The sequence below is a fragment of the Balaenoptera acutorostrata genome, chromosome 11, assembly GCF_949987535.1.
Source record: "Balaenoptera acutorostrata chromosome 11, mBalAcu1.1, whole genome shotgun sequence".
Lineage (NCBI taxonomy): Eukaryota > Metazoa > Chordata > Mammalia > Artiodactyla > Balaenopteridae > Balaenoptera > Balaenoptera acutorostrata.
The window spans coordinates 51,756,547-51,784,123 of NC_080074.1; the positions used below are offsets into that span (position 1 = coordinate 51,756,547).

Genomic DNA, 27,577 nt, shown 5'->3' on the forward strand with positions numbered 1-27,577 from the left:
TGGTTACAATGAAAGTAAAATTGAATGATTGTGTGAGTGTGTGTGTGTGTGTGTGTGTATATACGCACATATTTATATGGTTACAATGAAAGTAAAATTGAATGATTGTGTGAGTGTGTGTGTGTGTGTGTGTGTGTGTGTGTGTGCTTCTCCAGTGTAGTTTACACAGTTTATCAGGCCCTTTGAGCAAAGTACCTTGACCAGCAGAGTAAGTTCCATGAACTGCTAGACATGATAGAATGTTCTTGGAATGATTCACATTTAATTAGCTTCACACTGCAGAAGATTTCACCTGTCTTCAGATACAGAAAAAGTGTTTTAAACAAAAGATAGGGACTGTCATTTTCTACCTCTTCCAACAACTGTCTGAGAAGAAAAGAATCCAAATTCACTGTGAGAACCAGTTTCTGACAGTGACAGACGACCAGTGATTTTAAAGCTTCGTGAGTCAAAAGATGCTAGCTTGAAAACACGCATTTAGCCCTGCTCCTACCCCAAACCCCCATCTTAAAATAACAGTATAAGATTTTTCAGGAGGCAGAAACTCATGAGAAGAGGAAAAGAAAAACAGATAACAGCAACCAAATTTGGAAGTGGCAAAGAAGATGGAGAAAGATTAATTTAAAGAAGCAGAGAGGAAAGCTGACAGTGACCCTGATTTGCATCCTAAACTCCCAGCAAGTCAGAGAGGTGGAATCAGGAACTTCTGGAAGCAAGAGTGATGGGAGAGTAAGAAGACAGGGGGATTGGTTGAAAGTCTGCTAAGAATGAATGAGTCCCTCAGATGCCTTCCCCAACTCAGAACCGCCAAGCACCCCTCCTCTTCCTGGCAGAGCCTAGTTTTATCCTCTGGAAAACGTGAAAGGGAGGGTCTCTGGATTGGGAGGGCACAGCTGAGTGTACCAGTCCAGCTCTGAAAGCAGAGATTCAGTGAAACACTGAATGAGGAGGCTGCTGGTCTTCTCACAGAAGCTCCAAGAAGCCAGGTATCCAGGCTTAATCCCCTCCGAGCTGGAGGAAGAATCAGTGCCATCTGACCCAAAGAAGCAGTCTGGCCTGAACTATACAGTGACGACCGTAATCCAGGAGCCCCACTCAGGGCACCAAGCTTTCAAACAGCTTCTTTGCAGAGCCATCTGTGATGTGAACAGACAGCTAAGAAAAACACAGGCACTTGGAGGAAAGAATCTAAGATACAAGACCATCACCAAAAACAAAGAAGAAAAACAGAAACCACATGCAGAAAGAAGAAAACTTTAAAAAGAAAAAAAAAAGATCATTAACATCATTTGTATCCCTGGGTGGGAGGCCCTGAATACTATTACACAGTAGCCTCCAGAGGGGAACAAAGGGCTCTTGAAAAGTAAAAATATGGCAGAAATGAAGGAGTTCAACAGAAATACTGGAAAAAGTGTTGAGGAAGATTTCTAGAAATTAGGACAAAACAACAAACAAATAAATGAAGAATCTAGACTAAATAGGAAAATTATACAAGATGAGTCCAAATAACACAATATCCAAATAATAGATGTTACAAAAAGAAAGAGGAGAGAAAAGCATCAAGGATATATTTTCATAAATTTCCTAGATTTGATGGATATAAGTTTCCAGATGTATGGGTCCATGAGCTATGGATGAAAACAGACCCACACCAAGGCATGTCATCATGAGATTTGAAAACTGGGAGAAAAAGACAATCCTACCGACTTCCAGTGGGGGTGGGCAGTTTTCTCACAGGGTATCAGAATACAGATAATAACCGAGTAATCAGAATGGCATCAGGCTTCTCAACAAATAGCAGTTCTGGAATCTAGAAACCAATGGAAGAGTGCCTTCAAAATTCTGAGGGAAAAGAAATTTCCAGCCTAGAATTCTCCATCTAGTGAAGGTGGAAGTAAAGAAAAGACAACTATGCAAGAATTCAAAATACTCTCCTCCCATGCACTCTTCCTTGGGAAGCTATCAGAGAACGTGTACCAACCACCAAAAGAGAGTAAAGCCAGAAAGAGGGAGAAGTGGATTCAGGATGCAAGGGCTCCAAGGATGCAAGAGAGAGTGTTAAAAGGTAAACCGAGGCATATTAAACATTTTAAGAGTTTATTTGAGCAAAAAAATTGATTCAAATCTGGCAGCACCAAACCAGAAGTAGTTAGGAATGCTCCCCCAACAGGAGTCTGGGGAAAGACAGATATAGGAAGAGCAGAGGCAAAGAAAGGAAATTATTTAACTGGCTGTAGCTTAAAGCCTAGTTGGCTGTTTGTGACTGGTTGTCCTTAGTATTTTGATTTCATAACCTTGTAAAAGCTTAGATTTTGGTTGGCTTCCTTGGGCTACCACAGCATTAGAGCCACCTCAGTCTAATGGCCTCCTTCTTTAATTAATTTAACAGGAATGAAAAGAAATTCTGGGTTCCCAGGGTCTGTGGGAAGGAAGTTCCCAAGGTCTGTGTAGTAACCCTAGAAAGCAAACATTCCAGATGGGTTGGAAACCTCTAATAGAATTCTTGATATGATATAACATGTTGAGAGATTACAAGTCTGAGGAGTTGAATTCATGGTAAACACAAGAAAATTAAGCCAACAAAGACATCAAGACAACAGAAAATATATCCTGTAGAAAAGGCAGGTAATCATGCCATGCAATATGACTTGTCTTCCAATACTGGTTGCAGTCATACTAAAGTAAATGCTAAATATCGATTTTACAAAAAATGACAAAACTGTATTGGAAGAATGGGGAGACAAGAGCTGTGTCTGAATATGGTGGTAATGTAGAGGTGGAAGAGAACTGACTTCTCATCTTTCATAATAGAAAGAGGCAGCATGCGAGATTTTTTTTTTTAGTTGCGGCATGCAAACTCTTAGTTGCGGCATGTGGGATCTAGTTCCCTGATCAGGGATCGAACCCGGGCCCCCTGCACTGGGAGTGTGGAGTCTTAGCTACTGGACCACCAGGGAAGTCCCCCCATCTCCCCTTTTTATCCAGCTTTCCTCCAGGATTTCATGGCCAGTGCCCAGAGCAGACGTGCCTAGCTCATAGTTGGTGTTCAATGAATATGTGTTCGATGGATGACTCTGTGAACTTCAGTTCAATGGATTTCACAGAATGGTTCAATGGAGAACTCCAAGCAAATTCAAAGCACTGAGTGAGTGCTAATGTATTCTCGCTCAAAGGGTCACAAAGCCCTCAGAGGTGAGGCAAGTCAGGAAGTGAGATCCTTCCAATGAGGACAGTGGCAAATTAGAGACGGAAGGCTCCATCTGAAGGAGAGAGTGGGAAAGTGAGTCCAATGTTGCTGGATAATCATCATAATAAACACTTATGTAGTGTATTGTATGCGCACTGCTCCAGTCACTTTACATAGAAAAACTCAATCCTTACAACAAAAACTGTATGAGATCAGCACTGTTGTTCTTTATCACCGTTTCACAGACCAGGAAACTAAGCTGTCTGAACACTGTGTGCTCAGGCATACACGGCTTATATGTGGAAGAGGCAGGATTTGGAACCCAAGCATTCTGGCTGCCAAATCTTGCCTCTTCATCACTATACCATATTGCCTCTCTAATTTTTTAAAAGAAGCTGTACATCTGTATGAAATCTACTACTTTTTAAATGTTGGCAACTAATTTTTTAAAACACTACAAGTCAAGCAAAGCATGCTTGGTTTGTACCTTCCTCAGAGAAGAATCAAAACATGGTGCTAACCTAAGTGTCCACTGACAAATGAATGGATAAAGAAGATGTGGCACATATATACAATGGAATATTACTCAGCCATAAAAAGAAACGAAATTGAGTTATTTGTAGTGAGGTGGATGGACCTAGAGTCTGTCATACAGAGTGAAGTAAGTCAGAAAGAGAAAAATAAATACCGTATGGCAACACATATATATGGAATCTAAAAAAAATTAAAATAAATGGTTCTCAAGAGCCTAGGGGCAGGACAGGAATAAAGACGTGAACGTAGAGAATGGACTTGAGCACATGGGGAGGGGGAAGGGTAAGCTGGGACAAAGTGAGAGAGTGGCATGGACATATATACACTACCAAATGTAAAATAGATAGCTAGTGGGAAGCAGCCGCATAGCACAGGGAGATCAGCTCAGTGCTTTGTGACCACTTAGAGGGGTGGGATAGGGAGGGTGGGAGGGAGATGCAAGAGGGAGGACATATGGGGATACATGTATATGTATAACTGATTCACTTTGTTATAAAGCAGAAACTAACACACCATTGTAAAGCAATTATACTCCAATAAATATGTTTAAAAATAAATAAATAAATAATATAGGCTCAAAATAAAAAAAACATGGTGCTAGGTCTATTCACAATAGCCAAGACATGGAAACAATCTAAATGTCCATCGACAAATGAATGAATAAAGAAGATGTGGTACATATATACAATGAAATACTACTCGGCCATAAAAAGAATGAAATAATGCCATTTGCAGCAACATGGATGGACCTAGAGATTATCATACTAAATGAAGTAAGTCAGAAAGAGAAAGACAAATAACATATAATATCACTTATGTGTGGAATCTGAAATATGACACAAATACACTTATTTATGAAACAGAAACAGACTCACAGATACAGAGAACAGACTTGTGGTTGTCAAGGGGAAGGGGAGTGGGGGAAGGATGGATTGGGAAGTTGGGGTCCTACTGTATAGCACAGAGAACTATATTCAATATCCTATGGTAATCCATAATGGAAAAGAATATAAAGAAAGAGTGTATATATACGTATAACTGAGTCACTTTGCTGTACAGCAGAAATTAACATAACATTGTAAATCAACTATACTTGAATAAAAAAAAATTTTTTTAAGAAATATAAAATAAAACATGGTACCAGGGTGTGCAAACCCTGACTGAGCCCTCAAAGCCCCAAAAGCATGGCCACATGTAATGTGCCTGGTAAGCATGGTAGTGATAGTGTCAGGAGCTCATGCAGATTTGGAGCCACTTCTGGGCTCAACTTCATCACTCCAATGGGCATCCACCCTGATGAACCTTTCAAACCTCAAGTATGGACTTGATTAAAGGAGAAAGAGAAGAATGTAGTAAACGTGAAATGGGCACCATACGTGTCTATAGACCATTAGAAGTTTCACACCTCTCTGCAAAGCTGTGTGGGTTTGTCCAGAGGTCACAGTGTTATTTTCCTCTGTTAGAAGGATGACAGAGATGGGTTTGATGTATTTCGTTGCCTATACTATTTTGTTTTAGTCCATTTCAATGGAAAATGAATTTTTTTAAAAACCAAGGGAAACGTTGAGTGCTCTGTGATGGTTACTAAAGCTTGGAAAAATATTGTGTAAAGTTATTGGCAGATGCTAGGAAAGTTGTATTTGCTGGTCATAACAAAGTTTTTGTTTTTGTGCCCTGTGCCCAGAACAATTTGCTGTTCTGAAATGTAATATGAGTAAAACCGCTGGATGTTTATATTTCTCTAGTGGAATTATATCAAATCATTGAGTGGAGGTTTAAATTATGAATTAATTATAGTGAACAGAATGTCTTGCATTCTTTGCTAGAAGCTAAGAATAATGATTGGATGAAGTCCCATTAACATTTACTGTGGACTAACTCAGACAGTGGGTAAGGTATTGGTATATGTGTTTGCTTTTTCTTTCAACGATGTGTTGCATTATTAAACCATCTGTTCTTGTGCATAAACATTTTCCTGGGATTCAAATGGGATTATGGGATATGATATGGTTCTATGATTATTATGGGGTGATCAGACTGTTTATAATAAAATCTTACATTAGGCGCCTTTTAATGATCCTTAAAAAGAAATCACTCCAGGCTTCAGGTTGGTAAAACATCTCCTCTTGGAGGCAAATTGTTGTTTATAAATGTTGGTATGTTCATTTTAACTATCGAACTCCTAAATTAAATGTAAACTTTCTAGGTCAAGATGATATTTTTGTACTTAAATATGGACTCTAGTTCATTTTGAGGATTAAGTCTAAGTAGACTCATTCCTAATGGCTTTTCATTATTATTATTTCATTATCACCAAAGGGAAATATTCCTAAGAAAAGTTATAAAGCCCAAAACTGACCACTGTGCAGGATAATAGATTTATCTATAAACTCAATAAAAGTTACATATACATGTTTAAATATGAATATATATATAAATATAAATAAATAGCATCAGTCAGATTTCTGAACATTTCAGAGCATTCTAGATATGAATTTGTGAGCAAAATTTTAATATTTGCAGTCTTTCTAGCAAAAGATATCCTTCTGGGGGAAAAAAAATATTTACATTAGTGATTCTCATCCACTTTCCCACCCAGTACACTTGAGTAATATGGCAGGATCCCATGAAGAGTGGTGTCTCGTCACTGGTAAGGAGTGAAAGAATGGGTAGGAGAAGGGATCACATGTAAGTACCACCAAGGGGAGCCCCTAATTGCTTTTAATACACTTTTCTGTTGGACTCTTCACTCTTCACCTCCCTCTCTTGAGAATCACAGATTGAAATAGATTTAATCCAGATGGGCCGCTTTTCAATTGCTTTCTCCAATTGCAGATTTAAAGTAACTTTGCTTTAGTTTTCAAGTTTATGAGTACTTTAACACAAACATATTTTTATATCAAGAAGGGGTAATATGCGCATTTTAAAATTCATTTGCTGATTCTCTTTGCTTTGCATACAAACTGTACTTGCATTAATGGTTGCTATACAGTGAGACCTGTACAGTAGTGGGTGAATCGTGGATATAAAGATGTGACTATTCTATCTTCATTATTACAGCACCATCTAGTAGAAAACCAGGAGACCCCCTGGTCATATCAGATATCAAGAAAGGCAGTGTGGCACACAGGTAAGAAAGATGGATTTACTGATTCATCCCAAGGTGTTTCTTAAATACAGCAGAAATGACCTCTTCCACACCCAAGACAACCTTGCTAATAGGTCATGGTATTCTCAATATTTTCCAGGCAGCCACGATTAATCGATTATATTTGACATCCCTAATGTCAATGGCTATGTAGAGCTCTCCCCCGGTGTCAGTTTATTTCTGCACCCAGTGCAGACAACAATCACATGAAAATGTTTTTTAGGGTCATTCGTGAGTCCAACATAGCCTCTCCTTCACTGATCATCTTCCATCCTTTATTTTTCCCGCTAAAACACTGAAAGTGGCCCCAATGATGAGAGTCACCCCACATGGAGATAATAGCTTAGGGGAGAGTCTTGCTAGATGCCAGAATGTCCTCCCTAGTCAAGCCAGGTCCTTGAGCCTTAAACAGTGTTTATGTATCCTATTTGGTTCATAGACCACAAAAATCAGGGAGCCTCAAACTTTCAATTTCACAGATCAAAAATATTTTTAAGTGATTAGGAATATTGACGTAAGACTGTTAACTTTCTTTTTATTTTCCAGTTAAGGACTTAAAAAATCCCATCCGTTATCACAGTCATGTCATTAAAGAAATGTTTTAACACTCAAAAAGTAGGAAAGACATTGTATGAACTTAGATATATAGGTATAGGCTCAGATACTGTGACAAGGAGACATAAACGGAGTGGATCCAACAAGACAGAAGTTTGTCTCTCATACAGCAGTTGAGAGGTAGACAGGCAACACAGGGCTGGAGAAGCAGCTCTGCCGTCCTCTCCAGCTTCTCCAGTCATTGTGATTTTCCAGCCATAGAAGGGAGGTGGGGTGGTGCAGAGAGAGTCTGGGGTGTGTATCTTTAGGGGATGACCCAGAAGAAGGAAGGGAGAATGGATTCTGGGAAGCAATTAGCAATCTCGGTCACAGACATAATGCATAAAGGATGGTTCTTACCAAAACATAACCTTCCTTACAGATATGTGTGCATATACATACAGAAGCACCTGCAAGCACATATACCTTCTCATTGTTTTTCTCATTTCATGATGGACCTTTAAAAACTTTCAAGACCTGAATACAACCAGTATTAGACTCTCAATGGCCACCTTCCAGATAGGTAGCATCCAATTCACCTTTTCTCCCTACTGCAGCCATAGTGGGTTCCCCGGTGCAGGTGGAAATAGCAGAGACACCAGGACTCAGACCTCCCCTGAGTCCATCCCACCTTGACTCGCCTCACTCCCTGTATCCTCTCCAAGTATCTGGGCTGCCAAGGACCAAAAGTGGAGCAACAATCTGGAGAAGCATAAGGACACCCGGGCTGTGTAAACCTGGGCCCATTACCCCGCTTCCTGGAAAACTTAGAATTCCTGAGCGATGCTTATATGGTTGTCCTGGTCTAATTGAAGAAAGCAGAAGAAAAATGTTTTTTAATACTCTGCAATTTAATGTCACGGCAGCCATCCAAATCAAGACTGGAAAAAGGGGATTTGTCAATAAAATGCAATTTTAAAAGTTGAAGAATCTTATTTCTTGTAAAGACTACCATAATGCTGCTTTGTGCTAAATGCCTCTTAAATGGCCTGGTTAAGTGCTCATTATTAATCATGCATTTGCTATGCCTTTACTATCAGAACGGGAACCCTGGAACTTGGGGATAAATTACTTGCCATAGATAACATCAGGCTGGACAACTGTTCCATGGAAGATGCAGTTCAGATCCTCCAGCAGTGTGAAGACTTGGTGAAGCTGAAAATCCGCAAAGATGAAGATAATTCAGGTATTGATAACCTCCTTAGTTAAGAATGATTTCTCTAACTGCCCGTCTGTCACCAAAGATATTAGATCTTGGTGTTTTACATACAACAGCTGGCTAGTGACATTGCAGCAGTGTTTTTTGTAGTTAAGAGGGTCTTTAAATTGGGCGTTGAGAGTGTAGTATGAATTTTAAATAATGATGCTTTTAAATGATATGATTAAGATATTTTCGTTATATAAACATTATAGCTATATTAAAATAACTTTAAAGATGAAAACTAGGGACTTCCCTGGTGGCGCAGTGGTTAAGAATCCGCCTGCCAATGCAGGGGACACGGGTTCAAGCCCTGGTCCAGGAAGATCCCATATGCCGCGGAGCAACTAAGCCCGTGTGCCACAACTACTGAGCCTGTGCTCTAGAGCCCACAAGCCACAACTACTGAGCCCGCGTGCCACAACTACTGCAGCCCGCGTGCCTGGAGCCTGTGCTCCAGAACAAAGAGAAGCCACCGCAGTGAGAAGCCCGCACACCACAACAAAGAGTAGCCCCCACTCGTTGCAACTAGAGAAAGCTCGTGCACAGCAACGAAGACCCAACGCAGCCAAATAAATAAATAAATAAAAGATGAAAACTAAATCATCACCTGATACCACCCTAATACAATAGAAATGGTCATTTTCTAGTTGATATTATATTACGTAATTATAACCACAGTGCGTGTTCTCTTTTTTCCTTAGCTTTATAAACATGTTACCATTTTACAAACCCTTAATACCTATCATTTTAATTTACTGCCAGTAATTTATTTACCATTCTTTTCTTCTTACTTAGATTGCTCCCAGTTGTTTTATTACTGTAGGTGGCACAATAACAGATATTTTTATGCATAGATATCTTTATTCAACTTTTCTTCTTTTGAATTATTTCCTTAGGAAATATTCCTAAAAGTAGGGTGACTGAGTCAAAATAAAAAGGGAATTTTTATGATTTCTGATGAGTCTTGTACCATGTTGCTTTCTAAAAGGACTATATCCATTGTTAGTGTTTCCAGTACTGTGCGAATACAGGAGAGCGGTGCTTCTCAAACTTGAGAAGGCCTCAGAATCACCTGAAGAGCTCGTTAAAACACAGTTCCTGAGCGCTCACCCCAGGTGGGGCCTGAGACTGTCATTTCTAGCAAACTTCATCGTGATGCTGGGCCAAGACCCACCAATCTGAGCAGCCCCGCAGCATACGCCCTTTTATCTGATTTTGATAAGAACCCAAGCTAATTGAAAAAAGTTCATGAACTGAAAGAGTCAACTAATGTGGGGATTTATAGAAAGTGACATATATCTATAACATAAACATTTAATTTAAAAATTTACCAATCTTACAGGTGAAGCCAACACTTTCTGCTGATTGTAATTACAAGTCTTTTGACTTGTTTGCCTAAGTCATACCCATAATATACAGTTTATGATTTCCAGGTTTGGTTTTTGTGTGTTGTTTTGCTTTAATGCAGTGAGAATTTAAAGAATTTAAAGCAATCTGAATGCTTACTCCCTCTAGATTTTTATTTCCCCAATGTTTTCAAGTTTTTCCTCTATGTAATTAACTGTTGATTTTTGCCTAATAATCCCCCTTATTGAATCTTTCCAAAGCATTTGATTTTTTCATAGATCCAATAAACTCATATTTCATAGGTTATGTAAGATATATTAAATTACATAGTTACAATAACAAGTAAAACTGGCATAAACAGGATTGGGAATAATCATAATTGACTCTAAACTTTTAAGCTTTTGACTCAATTGGTAGCAGGAACAGAGGTACACGGGGTACTACAGAGGGAAACCTATTATTCTGGAACATTCAGTGGCATTGGTCAGTATATTTTACGAAGAGGATGGAGAGTCACAATTAATCCAGTAAATTGGTTAAAGGGAGATTGGTTAAGAGAGTTTCTACTGAATATAGTTTCATCCCAACCAATAATGAGCAGTTACCAATGTCCTGGAATCTCCTGGAATCTAATCCTCTAGATCCAGAGTTCCTGGTCATGTCACGCCTTGTGTTTATGATTCCTATTCAAAGTCAAAACAAGTTGGTAGTTACATCCATCAGTACAGCTGGTAAAGATGATTACATCCAAGTATATTTTATAATGAATGTTTGAAAATATGCATAGATTTCTACTAGTTATTTCCCAAGCAACTGATTTTCCACACCAACATTTGCACTTCTCTCCTAACAAGCATGCCTCAATGGCATTTTCTTTGGGGGATTTATTTATAAAGAAGGATAAAGCCTCCAGCAGCAGACTGGGTTCTGTCCTAGTGAAGAGGCAAAGCCCTGTGGAGAAACCCATTCTGCATGATTTGCCAAGCTAAGCAGATCTCAGCTACCTTCCTTGCAGAGTGAAGGAGCCAAGCCAGAGAGGAATATGTATGGTGCTTGTGATTGGCGATCTTCCCAGTGCCAAAGCCAGACTGTGCAGACACGCTGGGAGGAGTTTCAGAAACAACAACTGAGCACTTAGAGAGCCAGATCTTACTTTCAGTTGCTTCTTTCCTTTGGCTCATTTTTCCCCTTTAGACCCTTCCCCCTACAATCCCTATGCCTAAGACTATGGTAATGATCATGCTTGTTAGGGTTTTTTTTTTTCTAATTTTAAGAGGTCCAATTTTTAAAATCCTAAATCCTTCCATTGAAAACCATGCACCTACCCAAAATAAGACTGTAAATATAGGTGCAGGAGACATATTTACCCAAACCAGATTTTCTCAAGTTGTCATACTAAAATATACACCCACTTAGCTACACATTTTTATAACAGACCATTATTTGAAAATTATCATCTGATCATCGATTTGGAAGAATTTGAGTGTTTCTGTATCCTCTTCCCCCATGAGAATATAAGTATAATTTGAGTAACTGAATCCTTTTTTATTCAGAGCAAAGCAAGGGGAAGGGATTATTCAAAATGTCAAACCTGGATATAGACCAGTTCAAGGCCAACTATGTAGACATAAAGAGCACACACTTTTAAATCCAGCTCTTCCACATTTGAGCTGCGTCAGTTTGGGCAAGATACTTAACCTGCCTGAGATTCAGTTCCATTTTCAGTAATGTGCACAAAATAATACCCACCTCGGGGAGCTGTTGTAGCTTGTTGAGAGAGAGATTTCCTGGCACAATCGGTATTCAATAACTGGGAACTATTTTTATTATTATTACATCCTGAAATGCCTTTTCCCACATTCGTTCTGATCCTTGGTCAAGATATAAATGAGTGGGAAATAAGCATTATTCATGACAACGGTCACTGATTTTGGAAGTTTGATACCTTGCTTAATCTGAAATTAAGCTGGTGATTTAAATTGTTGCCATCCTTTGTCGCTGTATTTTAGAATGGTAATACTCAGTATATATTCTTCACTCCCTAAAATATTGCTTATACTAATATTGGACTTTCTGGACTTCAGGAGTCTTCCAGTTCTTTCCTTAAGTGTCTGCTCCTCTCCATCCTTGGTTCTCTGATGAGTTACAGAAAGGTTATAACCATACTTGATATAATAACTTGGTTTCCTAAGCTAGTAATACTGCAGTTGAGTTTAACAGATGTTGCTTCAAAATGTAAGCCTGTCTTCCAGCTGCAATAATTTTATTGCTCTGCCTTGTACTTTAAAGGAGATGGTAGAACTATTCTCAAACGTTGTTAAAGTCTTTGTTTTTCATTCAGTCACGCCATCAGCATTGATTTAGTGTCCGTAAGGTACTAGGGACTGCCAGTTCTCAGATTAAAAAGGACACAACCTCTGCCCTTAAATCAGTCACCATGTTATAGGAGAAACGGAAGAAAATAATCAACAGTATGATGAATGTTCTAGGTGTGTGCACAAAACGTTAAGAGAACGTGAAGGCACCCATTTGAGACTGGGGAGCTCAAGGAAACGCTTCTAACAGCCTTGGTCTTGAAAGTATTTGGGAGGCGTTGTTAAAATTAACCAGAGGGAGAGTATGAGCCACAGGAAGTCAGAGAGAGTGGTACATCCTAGTAGCAGATGTAGCTGAAGCAGAAAGTTTGTGTGAGGACTCAGTAGTGGGTGAATAGATGGATACACTGAAGCCAGATCATTGTGGTCCTTCTAACTATGTTAAAAAGTTTGAACTTTACCCCAGAAGCCAACGAGGAGCCATTAAAAGACAAAAGGCAGGGGAACGAGGCCAGGGTATTTGGTCTGTGGTCACGGGTTGCAGTCACTTACTGAAGTAATGAACAGGCATCCAAGAGAGTCTGCATTGACTCTGCTTCTAGCGCTGGCTGGGGGAAGCAGTAAAATAAAATGACTAAGAACACTAGACTGACTTCACAACTGACAAGCTGGGAAACTTGGGAAAATTAGCTTCTCTGGGCACCGGTGTCCTCATCCACAATGTCCACTGAATGCGTCCTGCACATGGCAGTTTTAAGGGTCAAAGGAGGCAATATATATTGATATTTAAGCACTCGGCGATAATGAATGGCACCAAATAAGGCCCAGTGAATGCAGACTATCAACAGCCATTATTAGGATGCTTTTAAAATTAATTTTAGCTTTATTTTACTATGGCCAAATCTTTTGGAACACCTGGGATTGTAGGGAAACCACCCCCCCATATTCAGTGGCCATTCTCTCTAGAGGAGCTTTTACATCTGTCATCTTTCATTACCACGGGAACATAAATCAAGTAGAGCCAATCGGTGCTTGTCTGGGTCCAAGCCTCTGGAACCCTGATGGTTACCTAATCCCCAGGCCCTCAGAGATGCAAATAAGATCTATTGCTTGAAATAAGATCTATTGCCTTGACTGCATCTAGATCCAATGTAGCTGAAGAGGGGAGAGTTTGGAGATCTGAGAAAGAACCCTGAAGCAAAGGAGAGAATTTGGGGGAATTGTGGGAAGAAATACATGGAAGCTTCCAAATCTATCCCAAATAATTTCTAAGGGTCCACTTTGTATCACTGCCTTTGTGCCAGTCAAATATACAGACGCTAATGACCTCTCTCTTGATTTAGAGCACCTCACTTCTAATAGATAGCATGTTTGTAGAGACTAAAAATTCAGTATTTTCCCTTCACCGGCTCTAATCTGTGTCGAGAAACACTTCCAGGCTGCAACTTGTCCCATCTGAAGCAAATTACCTTTTCACAATTTCAGATAGAGTCTTACGCAAATATAGCCTTATTAGTACCAGTTAAATCTGCCCTTCAAAGATTTGGGCTTTCATTTTTTTTTTTTTTTTTTTTTTTTCACTTCATCAGTGTTAAGCCGGCTAAGTAATTTGCAGCAGCTTTTTTCCCCTCAAATCTAGATTGAAGTAGCAGAAATGCCCCATCAAAGCAACCAAGAATGATCCTGGCTATGCGAAGAGCAGTGGTAGGGGTTGTTTTGGCAAGAGGCTGGCTGCAAGAAGAAACTCTGATAGATTTTTTTTTTTTAAAGTACTCTTCCCTTTTTTCTGCTTTATCTCAAAGTAGTAATGATTTTCAAACTCAAGTCAACATCACAGTCACCCAGAGGGCTTGTTAAAACACTGGTGACTGGGCCCTTCCTCCAGAGTTTCAGATTCCTACGGGTTTGGGATAGAGCTGAGAATTGGTATTTCTGACAAGTTCTCAGATACTGCTAAAATTTCTCATCCCAGAACTACACTCGAAGAAACACTGTCACAAGACAACCTAATTTGGAGACTTATAAATGATCACTTACATAAGGAAATTCAAATTCTACTCTTAAACACTCAACAACTCCTTGGAACATGACTTTGGTAAGGCCAGTAAGGTTGGCCTTACTGGCACAACAGTAAGGCAGTCATAGAGAGTATTGTTCTAAATGGTTCATTTTCTCAGGTCTGTCCACCTCCAAGAAATGTAGCCATACTCTGTGGAATGAATTCCATCACTTTTAGTTGAAGTGAACTTTGATTGACCTGTACATTTATGCATTCCAAAGACCCTCTCCCAAATTCAAGCCTCCCAAATCCAGCTGCCATTATGGATTCAAGCCAGATAGCGTTCATTTTGTTAAACAGGCGGCACTCAAGAAGCCTGAAAATAACATTGCAGATGAGTAATGCTGCAATTTTGCATCTGTTCCGTGATCCCATTAATTTCCTTAACTAGAGCTGAGCAGAACAAACAAGTTGGCTGGCCCCCTTTCATCTCTTTTGCTAATAGCGGTAAACCTTCTGTTGTGATATAGAAGCTGTTTATAATATCATTAAGATCTGTTTAGGCTCACTTTGCAACTTCCTGGTGATCCTGCGTTCTTCCTTCTCAGAAAGTTTCTGTTCTGCTTCAACACTCCAGTTGCTCCTTTCCAAGCTGGACCAGCCTCAAGGAGAGAGCGTCTTGGAGTGCTTCCACCTCCAAAATGGTCTGAGCATAAATGGCAGTTATCACTTTCCTCCCAAGTTGCAGGGCCTTACAGCTGCCAGTTGGGCCGACGCCCGAGAAGGCAGATGGATTTGGAAGTGCAGCCTGCAGCTAACTCAGGCAGCCCAGGCTTTATTCTCACTCTTTGAATGAGCCTGATTGGGTCTGCATCACCTTGGAGAAGGAATCTAGACCTTGGAGTAGCCGGAAGGGTGACTCACAAAGCTAGGAACCAGTGACTGCCTGCTAATAGGCATTTGTCCTTTCACTCATTTGTTTAGGCACTTACTGGAGTCTCCTTGGTGCCAGGCATAGTTCTAGGCTCTGGGCATGTGAATATAAAAAATGTTAATTTTCAAGGTGATCCTGTTCTAATTAAGGAGACACATAGAGCAAAACCATATAGTAGACCATGCATTCCCGATGGGGGCAAAAATTGGTTCTCAGGTATAAGGGAAAAGAATCTGAAAAAAATAGATACATGTGTATGTATAACTGAATCACTTTGCTGTACACCTGAAACTAACACAACATTGTAAATCAACTCCACTTCAATTTAAAAAAAATAAAATTTGGTTCTCAGGGAGCAAAGAATCTTAGATATTACGTTACAGTAGTTTGTGACCCTCCAAAGCTCAACCCTACCCGACTGACTCTTATTCCCTCGTATTTAATTTCTCTCATTAGGGAGAATTTAAATTTAATTTTTCTCCTTGATGGGAGGAGAGGAGGCAATAATTTTTTTAAAAAGAAGTTGAGAAACACTAGAAAAATACACAGGAGCTGTAGGATCTCATAGGAAAGGTCTATAGTCTCAGCTGAGGAGCCAGGAAGGCTTCCAGAAATATAAGACATCTGAGCCAAGTTCTAAAGTAAGAGTAGAAATTCTCCGGGGGAGGAAAGACGTCTGCTTCCAGGGAGTAACACGTGCCAGGTTAAAGATGCATGCAAAGTGTTTTTAAATGGACCACAGGTCATTCAGTGGGGAGAGAATTAGATTGGATTGGGATGGGAAAGGATGGGGGAAGACAGAGGCTCCAGCCCTGTTCATGCCAAGGGGTTGCGCTTTATTCTTCAGAAATCTGGGACCTAACGGAAAGCTTCAAGGAAGAGAGTAACATATTCAGATTTATGCTTTCAGAATATTCTGGGAAGAAAAGAGAGGGTATTCAGTGTTGGCAGGACTGGTGAAAATAGATGTGGGAAAGAGGGACAAAGTCTGGATCCGAAGAAGGAAAACAATTTAGGAAGAGACCATTGCTGTGAACAACTGGGCAGAGCTGAGATGGGGCCTCCTCAAGAGCACATGGCAGTAGGATGCTCTGGGAAGCCTGCCTGGTGGGCAGATGGGTCATAGGGTCTGGACGAGACAGTCTACAGGCAGCCATCATCAGCTAAGAGAGTAAGGAAGCCAAACTAATTAAATGTCTCTTTACTCAAGGCATCCACAAAGGGTTTTCTAAGGGAATTAATATTTTTTCTTTTTAAAAAATTACTATGAAAATATATTTAAAAATAGAGAAAGATGGTGTAATGAACCAGCCTACATCACCTAGCATCAACAGTTAGCAACTTAGAATCAGTCTTGCTTCAGATCTACTCCCACCCTAATTTCTGCACCCCACCCACACACTGAATTATTCTGAAGAAATTCCAGACATCATATCATTGCATCTTGCAAACATTATTAATGTATCCCTAAACAATACTCTTATAAGAGACTTCTAAAATACATAACTAAATATCGTCACAATTTTAAATATTAGCAGTAATTCTTTATTTTAAAATTTATTTACTTATTTGTTTGTTTATTTATTTTTGGCTGCGTTGGGTCTTCGTTGCTGTGCACGGGCTTTCTCTAATTGCGGCGCGCCGGGGCTACTCCTCTCTGCGGTGTGCGGGCTTCTCATTGCAGTGGCTTCTCTTGTTGCGGAGCACAGGCTCTAGGCACGTGGGCTTCAGTAGTTGTGGCTCACGGGCTCTAGAGCGCAGGCTCAGTAGTTGTGGCATGTGGGCCTAGTTGCTCTGCGGCATGTGGGATCTTCCTGGACCAGGGCTCAAATCTGTGTCCCCTGCATTGGCAGGCAGATTCTTAACTGTGCCACCAGGAAAGCCCCAAAATATTAGCAATAATTCTTAATCTCCTCAAATATGTACTCAATGTTCCCATCTCCCTGATTTTCATATATATGGGTAGATAGACAGGTTTTTAAAAAACAGTTGGTTTGAATTAGGATCCAAAAAGAAGTATTCATTGCTTTTGGTTGTAATGTCTCTTAAATTTACCCATTCTGGTTTTTGTTTCCAAGTTCTTTGTTGAAGGAATCAGAAATCAACTACATTTTTGTCATAATCTAAATATAGCATCACTTCTTCATTAATATACAGCCATTTTCTTGATTTGCATCTCACCACTATTTAAACTCATTGAGTCCCTAACAATTGCCTTTTGTTATTGTGACACCTCAGCAGCCTAATTTAAAATGTTCCTACATAAAGTGGCCTGAAACCATCCTAAACCGGTTTACTCCATTTCTGGCGTTATTTTGTCATCTTAGATGCAAGTTGCAAAACTGTCCAGAAATAACACAGGGCACTCACTCTGAGTTACCTGAAGAATGAGCTAGCTGGAACCAATTTCTCCCCTTTCTCCTGGTGAATGGGACCGCACCCCAGCTCACCTTCCTATGGGCCAGTGGTTGTTTTCATCTAGACTAAAGTTTCACCTGAAGCTTCCCACAGGTTCCTGGGTTCTGGGCACCTGGGTTCCATGTACTTGGTAACTGCCATTTCCCACAACTCCCATAAAGAGCTGATGGCCACATCCAGAATGCTTGGTGCCCATTGACAAGGCAGTGCTTGCACTTGCCCTATAAGGGGGAAGGGCAATAAAAGGGCAGGGTCTTCCCACTGGCACACACACCCACGCTGAATGGCCAGTAGAGTGCCCAGCGGTAACTAACACTTAACTATATCAAGGTTTACTAATCAAATGACTCACCTAGAATTTTATGCAGAATATAGTTGGTGGCACAGACTGCAAAATACGTGTAATCTATCCAGTAATACCCTATTCATTTATGTCGAAACCAGCTCTGACAGGTGATGATATATCACAGTGTAGAAAAAGTTAGACTTTTGACTGTCCCTCCATTTTCGGTTACTCTGCATCCTGGTGCTTCTCTCAGCAGCTGCTTGGCAGCCCATCACCAGCCTGTTGGCCACAACTAAAGTAGAACCCTGGATGAAGTGTGTGAACCATGAAACAGAGCCGTTGAAGCCTTGATGTGGAGGATTCTCAGCTGCCAGTATAAATTTGAGTCTAATGTGGAAGATGTTTATACCCTAGGATGTTGATTTAAGCAGTGTGTGGTAGATGGTCTTTATTCTCTGTGTATGGAGCTGCTTCTTCCTCCACTGAGGGAGTGGAGGCAATGGGTACATCCCAGAGCTCCCAATCTGTGGCCAGAAGTGAAATAAGTGCTGGCAGGAAAGGACACATCGCTTCCTGCATTTCTCTATAGACATTTCATTTTATATTCATTATAATTCTTCACCGCACACACAGATAATTGAATTGTTAATTCAAGCTTTTCTATTCCTCCTTAGTTTAGGGTGTCATATCATAAATGAACAGCTGCTCATTGCAGAAATGTGACTGTATTAATGCTTCTCCAGGATACAGCCTGACTATAAAAGCTGACTGTTTTGTTCAAGTATCTACTGGACCATTTCATTGTATCCTTAGGTACAGCAAAGAACAACTCCTTAACCACTCACAGCTCCCAGGCCCAAGGAATAAAGCAAGAAATGCTCAAGAACTTTCAGCATGTCATAAGCAAATAAAACCCTTTGAATTCTGAGACTTCATATTTGCAACTTTGATGCAGTCAAAATACCCAACCATGCGAAAGGTGTCCCATGACATCTTTCAAGCCAATGCTTCAGGCAGACCACACTCACAAATGTTTTCCTTCATAAGAACATTAATTGGTGAAACTTAGCTCATGAGAGTGTGGCAACCTGGCATATGTTACTGAAATGTAACTTACATGGCTCCTAGTCTCAAGAACAGCAGAGAGATAATCATTCAAACATCTGTTTTACTATCTGTGTATTTGTGAATAAGATTCACAGATTTTGTGAATAAGATTCACACTTTAAGACACAGTGGAACAATAGCTAAGGGATTCCAGATTCCCAAGCCCCACTTAACCATGCATATATTAAAGTTTGCTCCAACCGTGAGTTAAATCAGCTTTTCTATACTGAGAGTTAGCTTGCTCGTAAAGCCTGAAAATAGGAATTGCAGAGCCCAGTCTCTTTGTTTACGGCGTGACTCTGTCCACCCATATCGCCTCCTCAACGGTGCGTTCAGTCCACGGATATTCGTGGCACACTCACAAAATGCTGGGCAAGCACTGTGCTAGGCAGGGACATTGTCTAAAGGGCCCGCAGTGCCGGCTGGGTAGCTCGCTCACAGATTTAAAACATAAGTCATCAGGCAGAGAACCCCTTCCCTGACACTGATGAGAACGACATCCCTGTATTAGAATGGTATATCCTACTAAGGAAATGCTACTTCCCCAAATAATTATTTTCTGAGACCCAGTGCTTTGATGATGATGTTTGGAATTTCTTATTTTATGTATGAATATATGTGTCTTTTTACTCTGCTTCTTCCGAAGAAACCAATTACGACTCATTGCATTTATTGCAGATGAGCAAGAAAGTTCCGGAGCAATTATTTACACCGTGGAGCTGAAGCGCTATGGGGGGCCCCTTGGCATCACGATTTCAGGAACTGAAGAGCCTTTTGATCCTATAATCATTTCAAGCCTCACTAAAGGAGGGTTAGCTGAAAGGTAACATTCGAAGCAGCTGCTACAATTACCTGTCTGAAATGGGTTTCCTTCCTCACAGCCACATAAAAGCATGCTCCCCTCTCCTGCTTGGTTATCTGTTGACTTTTTCAACTCTGCACAAAGGATTGATTTTAGAGCTTGAGAACTCTCAGGCAGAGCTCTGACTTGATTTTGAAGGGCATGGTATAGGCAGTTAAAAGTGTCCTGGGCTTAGCATTGATCTTAGTCTCCAGAAATGTGTAAACCGACCACAATTGACTAGAGGTAAATTTATATTGTGTCCATTTTGAGAGGAGGAGAGTAAAGTTCAAGGAGGTTAAAAGGTTTGTCCAATCCAATTCAGCAAACATTTCCTGAGCCTCTGTTACCTGACAGGTACTGGGCTTGGCTGCTGAGAGGATGACACAAGCTTCGTCTTCAAAGATTTCAGGAAACAGTGCAGTGACTTAATAACATCTTGAAATTTGGAATGCCCATTTGTTCCTTTGGCAATTTGTTTCCATTGGCATGCACCCCACCCCCATTATACTGTATTTCTTTCCAAGACATGTTGTAGGACATATTCCAAACCCCATAACCCGATCTGTCCTCCAGTAACCTAGCTCAGGAGTGCACACACACTGTTCATGCTGACACTTGAAGACACTGGTTTGCAAAACAGAGATATAGCATCACAGAATTTTGGAGCTGCAAGGTACCTTAGAAATCAACTCATCCAACATCCTCATCTGTCAGGTGAGGGCACCGAGGCAGCTCAAAAAAGGCTGCCCTGTTGGAATTTCGTATTCTGATATTAACAGAGACACCTATGATACGGTATTCTTCAGGTGTCCCCCTGTCCTAGGTTTCTCTGTTAGACAATGAGGAAAAGATTAATATTGATCTGATTCAGCAACCTCCTGGTCAAGTGTTCTATGGCTTACAGCATGGCTCTTTCATAAACTGGAGACTGTTGTTTGTTTTTGTTTTTTTTTGGCTGTGCCGTCGCACAGTTGTGGGATCTTAGTCCCCCGACCAGGGATTGAACCCAGGCCACGTTAGTGAAAGCACTGAGTCCTAACCACTGGACCGCCAGGGCACGCCCCAGAGACTCTTTATGGAAGAATGAATTGATCTCTTTTTTTTTTTTTAAGGAAAAAAAAAATTCCTTGAGAGTAGATGCATCGGTAGACTCGTTAGGCAGCCCCTCATCATCTGTGTGACCCAGTGTCACCTCCGTTGCCCCACTTACTGCTGCCCAGCACCGCTGCCCACCGACCCCAAAGCAACCTGGGGCCAGACCACTCAGTCACAAGCAGGCTGTGAGCTGGGCTTCCTTCACTCAGGATATTTCAAGTGAGCCAGCACCGCAGAGGCTAGCGCATGGGATTCCCACTCTACACCCTTCAACCCAGGTGGAAAGATCTGAGTGTTTAAACCTTTCCTGAGTTTGACTGCTGTGAGTCTGCTCTTCCCCCATCCTGTGCTTCCAAACAAAGAAAGATATGGTGAACATCAGAATCGTAAATTCCAGTCTGCTGGTTCAGAATCGGGTGAGAATGGGACGAGAAGGGAAAAGATCAAAGGTTTATCTATTGATCAATAAATTAATTTTCTTTTTCCACATTTCAAGCAGGATGTTAAGCCCTTTTACATGTGTTTTCCTATTTAGCCCTCAGAGCTTCCCTGTGAGATGGCTATCCCCATTCTAGTGAGGAGGAAACTGACACCTAGAGAGGTGAAAATAAGGTGCCCAGGTCACACAGCTGGTAGGTGACAGAGTTGGATTCAAATTGATTCCTGGCAATTCCCTGGCAGTCCAGTGGTTAGGACTCCACGCTTCCACTGCAGGGGACACAGGTTCGATCCCTGGTCGGGGAAACTGAGTTCCTGCAAGTCGCGCAGTGCGGCGAAAAAAAAAAAACAAACAAACTGATTCCTGAGTTCAGCCTTTTTCAATTCTTGGAATCACCACTGGGGGATGGCGGGGGCCTGCCACACCAGGGTCTTGTGTCTAAGCCTTGCTTGCGGTAAGCTGGGATACTGACTGATTGTGTTCAACACTTCTAAGTCTGTAGAAAGAAGGACCGCTCCATGCTAAACATCACTACTGTGATTGTCCCATTTTGTTCGTTTCCTTGGGATTTTTAAGAGGGTTATCAAATGACTCAGCTTTCTTGGAATTTAAACAGCCCACAAGTCCATTTTAAATACTAATTAAAACATTTTTTCTGATTTTATTTGAAACTAAAAAGTAATTCACAACAGACGCAGTTATCTTGTAACATTGCTCAGGAGAAGGCAAGGAGTGACTTCTAGAGACTCTTGCCAAGTCTTTATTATCATGAATAAATAAAGTATATCAGGGAATTTATATTCAGTAGCATTCAGGGATAATTTCTACCTTTCCTATTATTATTTGGCGTTTCAGAACTGGCGCGATCCACATAGGAGACCGAATCCTAGCCATCAATAGCAGCAGCTTGAAAGGGAAGCCTCTGAGTGAAGCCATCCATTTGTTACAGATGGCAGGAGAGACTGTCACCTTGAAAATTAAGAAGCAGACAGATGGTGAGTGGGTTGAAAGCCACAATTAAGGATTTGCAGTGCATTTCCTTCCCTAAAAGAATGTGCAAATGTCTACGTGTTTGTTTCTAGGGAAACACACAGCCAGGGAGTGTTGGCGTATCTTTGTATTTAAATTTTCTCTGGTACTTAAGCTCCTTTTCTGTCTGTAAAGCCCAGTCAGCGTCAAGTCCCAAGAAATTCCCCATTGCCAGCCACCTGAGTGACCTGGGAGATGTGGAGGACCCGTCTCCAGCACAGAAGCCAGGCAAACTCACCGATACGTACCCCTCCACTGTGCCCAGCGTGGACAGTGCCGTGGACTCGTGGGATGGCTCAGGAATAGAAGGCAGCTATGGGAATCAAGGTATGTCCTCGCCGTGGGGTACAGGAAATTTGTCATTGGTGAAGCTCAGGTTTCTCAAAGATCCACCTTCTACTCCGTGAAAAGAATATCTTTATTTTACTTGTGTCTGCATCAGTGTAACCATAGTGAACACATTGAATATGGTGACCTTTCATCTCCTCCTCCTTAATGCTAATAAGTTGTGAACATCTATCCAACACTAGCAGGCCCCCGTTAGACCTACTGCCGTCCAAGTGTTGGATCCAGAGCTTGTCCTTCGAGCACAGTTTAATATGAGGCAAACCACACAATAAATTGGGTCACTGAAGACCAGCCCCATTGCCTTACTTTTTTAGCAAGCTTTCCACAAAGATGGAATGAGGAGGGCAGGGGATGTGCAAAGAGATGAGCCAAAGATTTGTGACCCCATTTATTCCTGCCTCTTCCTGACTTTTCATAGAAACGTGTAGGGGTTTCCCCCAAGGCTCATCATTAGAGAGTTGTAATCATAGTATATTAAAGTATACTGTAGTTCTTTCTTCACAAACAGCGTCTTCATGGGACGAAGTATAACCTACATGAAAAGGTAAACCTCACTAACACAATATAAACACACAAAAAGTATTAGACTGAAGACAGAGTATAAACTAAATGCTTCCTTTAAAAATGTTTCCTTCTTAACGATACTTAGCATCCAAAGAGAAGTGTGTCAAAAATTCTCTGTATTTCTCCTTATCTGAGCCTTACCTTCTCTTTTAACACCCTGTATAAATTCCAGCCTCCGAATTCCTTTTCTGCTCTTGGTTTAAGTCAGAGAATAAAATACATAAACAGTTTGGAGAACATGTGTTCGGGCGGGAGGGTTGCTTTGTAGTAACTTAGGTAACCACTTTTGAGGACGGTCTGTATCCAGTTTGCTCTCTTCCTGGTTCTAGTTTTTTTCTCTCAGCCTGCCTCTGCCTATGTCACTTTCTGTTAAATCCCAAGAAGGATGGACAAAAATGAAAAGAAATGATATTTCAAAGCTATCAAGTCATTACTTGTTAGAGATGATATTGGAGTTTGGTGGAGAAAATATTTTGGGGTTTTCTTTTGTTGTTTTGTTTTTTTAAAAAACAAGAAAATTTTATTTAATTTTTAAAGAAAATTTGATTTTACTGGTTTATTCTTATTCAAGACACTATATATTTTAACAGCTTTTTTGAGATATAATTTACATAACATAAAGTTCACTGTTTTAAATGCACAATTCAGTGGTTTTTTAGTATATGTACAGAGTTGTGCAACCATTACTATAATCTATTACAGAACATTTAGTGACCCCAAAAAGAAACACCATACCCATTAGCACACACCCACCCTTTCCACCCAAACCCTAGGTAACCACTAATCTACTTTCTGTCTCTATAGATTTGCCTATTCTGGACATTTCATATAAGTGGAATCATATAATATGTGGCCTTTTGTGACTGGCTTCTTTCATTTAGCATAATATTTTTAAGTTCATCCATGTTGCAGCATGTATCAGTACTTCATTTATTTTTATGGCTCAGTAATATTCCACTGTATGAATAAACAGGTGGAGAAAATATTTTGAACACCCAAAAGAGGACTGGGACTTTCACTTATCTGGCAAGTAATTTTATCCAAGTCCAAATACCTTGTGACAAGTTAGCTATGCCACCAAATAACAGCTATTTTCATTGCCAGGGAGTTGATAAACTCCCAGAGGACACTCTGGATAAAGGACCCAAGTCAAATTCTATCAGCATAGACTGAGGTTTATTTCTTAATGTGTTTGTTTATTGTTTATTTACTAATGTGGGAACTTTTTTGTTACACAGATTTTGGTGAGCTATTGATTATAATGAGTTCTGCCCCTAAGGGATATGTGAGAACTTAGCTCCTCTATCCTCTTACACAATAAGATCGGGCCCATGATTAGCACACTGAATGTAAGGCCTATCCCTCGTTTATAAAAGATGAAGAACCATTTATTATTTATGAAGGATTTTGAAAATTTGAAATCCTAGACAGGGAATAATAGTCATAATTATTGGTATGATAAGTTTGGCATTTATAAATTAAAAATCATTATGAGTTTGAAGAGAGATTAGAGAGATATAGAGAAAATGGCAATTGGGATAGAATTGACATCCTCCAAGGTGATGAAAAATTGGTAATAATACCTTGCATTTGTAAAACTAGAGTTTACAAAGCACTTTTACGTAACTCATCTCAAGTGATTCCCGTAAGGAACACGGAAGGTGAAATCACAGGATTTCGGTATTGGGAGAGAATTTGAAGTCAGCTAGTCTGGCGTCCAGTGCAGCCCTTGATGTCCTGTCCAGCTTGGCTGCCTGCCGTCATGCTGCACGGCCTAGAGCGCCCAGAGTGACAAGTTGCTGCCTAACTGCTAAGGCAGCTCTCCCAGCTTCCGTACTTAGTTCTGACAGCTCGGAGTTCTCCCTTGTATTGAGCTGAAATCTGTCAGCCTGTAGCTTCTGCCTATTTGTTCTAGTTCTACCCTCAAGGTCATTCCAAAGTAAAGCCTCCTCGACACTTGACAACCCTTCAGCTGCTCAAAGACAGCTCTCACGCTTCTCTTGAGTCTTTCCTTCTCTAAGCAAAGTAGCCCCAGTTCCTTTCACTGTTCCTCACGTAACTTACTTTTGAGTGTTTTTCTCATCCTGAGGGCCTCTCTTCTGAATACATTCAAGCTTAACTCTATACAAGTGTAGCACTCAGAAAGGAAAGTCATACTATAGTATGGCAGCCTGGAGCAACTCAAGCCTGCCACCTTCATCATTGGAAATTGTAGAACCCATCAGTGCAGGCCTACCTCACCATAAGAATTTTGGTGGGGAAAAAAAAAAAAGAATTTTGGTGGGCACGCCCTAGTCACTCATTTTGATCTTATTGTTTACCAAGATCTCAAAGTCTGTCTTTTTCCCCTTTACTTGTGATATTGGGTTAAACCAGATCTCTCCAGATAGTGCTTGTGAAGTTGACTTTTTTTTCTTATAAATTTATTTAATTTTATTTATTTATTTTTGGCTGTGTTGGGTCTTTGTTGCTGCACGTGGGCTTTCTCTAGTTGCGGCGAGTGGGGGCTACTCTTCGTTGCGGTGCGCAGGCTTCTCATTGCGATGGCTTCTCTTGTTGCGGAGCACGGGCTCTAGGCGTGTGGGCTTCAGTAGTTGTGGCACGCGGGCTCAGTAGTTGTGGCTCACGGGCTTAGTTGCTCCGCAGCATGTGGGATCTTCCCAGACCAGCACTTGTACCCATGTCCCCTTCATTGGCAGGTGGATTCTTAACCACTGCGCCACCAGGGAAGCCCGTGAAGTTGACTTTTTAAAGGAAGTCCTAGAACCGTACCTTTTTTCCCCTGTGATATATCATGTTGTGAGATGTAGATTATCTTTCCGCCTTGTCCTCACAGCCTCTCAGCACACTCTCTCTACCATATCTCAAGAAGACTCTTACCTTTAAATCTATAATAGTTGCTCCATTCCCAGTAGGATGTTGTACCTCCGTCATGCACATCTTCCTCCTTGGGCTAGGAATTCATGTCTCTGCAGCCATGTTCCTTATTGTTCTCCGCTTCTACTCCAAAATGTCAAGCTTGCCCCATTCATTCATTAAGTAAATATGTAATGACTGGCACAATAAAAGCCAGTATATGATGGGTATACAATGTTGGACAAAAGAGGTCCTTATTCTTGTGGAGGAGGTTACCCAGATGAAGGGCCAGACAATTAACAAGTACCAACAGAGTGAATTTTTACTTAGTTAATGAAAAGGGGAAAAGGATGGAGTAATCAAAGCTGGTGGAGAAAGAAGGACTGTGTTTAAAGAAGTCTCACAGTGGGATGACTCTCAGTTCTGTTGATGCACACCTTTTCTAGTCTGCTTCTGGGCCGGCTTCTTCCACTCCCCATTCTCTTGACTCTTATACTATTCATGCCTTTCTGCCTTATCAAGAGCTTATGCTTTTGGCCCCCTTGTCTTAGTTATTCCTCCTTCAAACTCTCAGAAAACCCTATGATTGCTTTCCTTAGAGTTTGCAAAGGTCAATCAATACAAGAGGAGACTGACAAATTGATGGTACCTGGACTGTCATACTCATGGACGGTGAGGCTCTTGTGACATCTGTAATTCTTGACTCTTAAGTCAGGCAGTCTGATCCTGTCATATATATTCTTTAGGTAGTTCTCTCTTTTGAGTTTATTTTTTCAACTTTATTGAGGTGTAATTGACAAATAAAATTCTATGTAGTTAAAGTATACAATGTAATAAGATTTGGTATACATATATATTGTGAAATGATTACCACCAAGTTGATTACCACATCTCTCACCTTGCATAGTTACCATTTATGTGTGTGTGTGTTTGATGAGAAGGCTTAAGGTCTCCTTTCTTAGCATCATGTATACAATACAGTACTAGTAACTATCATCACCGGGCTGTGCATTACATCCCCAGAACTTATTCATCTTATAAATGAAAGTTTGCACCCTTAGACCCACATCTCTCATCTCCTGCTCCCCAGCCCCTGGCAACCACATACTACTCTCTGTTTCTATGAGTCTGACTTTATTTTTAGGTTCCACAGATAAGTGAGCTCACATAGTATTTGTCTTTTTCTCTCTGGCTTATTTATTTATTTTTTTTTAACAAAAAAAAGAAGTCATTTTAATTTTTGATACATATTAAAACATTTCAGTCAGTTCTTCCTGACAGCATAACACGACAAATACACAAGACCTCAAACATGCTTTAAAATGACATTCA

General features: G+C 40.6%; 1 protein-coding gene across 3 annotated transcripts in view; it reads left to right on the forward strand.

The window, feature by feature from the left end:
- The window catches only part of GRIP1 (glutamate receptor interacting protein 1), a 736,800-nt gene that overhangs the window by 665,510 nt on the left and 43,713 nt on the right, over positions 1-27,577 (forward strand). For all 3 annotated transcript variants that reach the window (XM_057557420.1, XM_057557421.1, XM_057557422.1), the window contains 5 exons: positions 6,782-6,851; positions 8,504-8,649; positions 19,749-19,893; positions 22,304-22,443; positions 22,613-22,804. In XM_057557420.1, the coding sequence (XP_057413403.1) occupies positions 6,782-6,851; positions 8,504-8,649; positions 19,749-19,893; positions 22,304-22,443; positions 22,613-22,804 (693 nt within the window). The remainder of the gene's footprint in view (positions 1-6,781; positions 6,852-8,503; positions 8,650-19,748; positions 19,894-22,303; positions 22,444-22,612; positions 22,805-27,577) is intronic.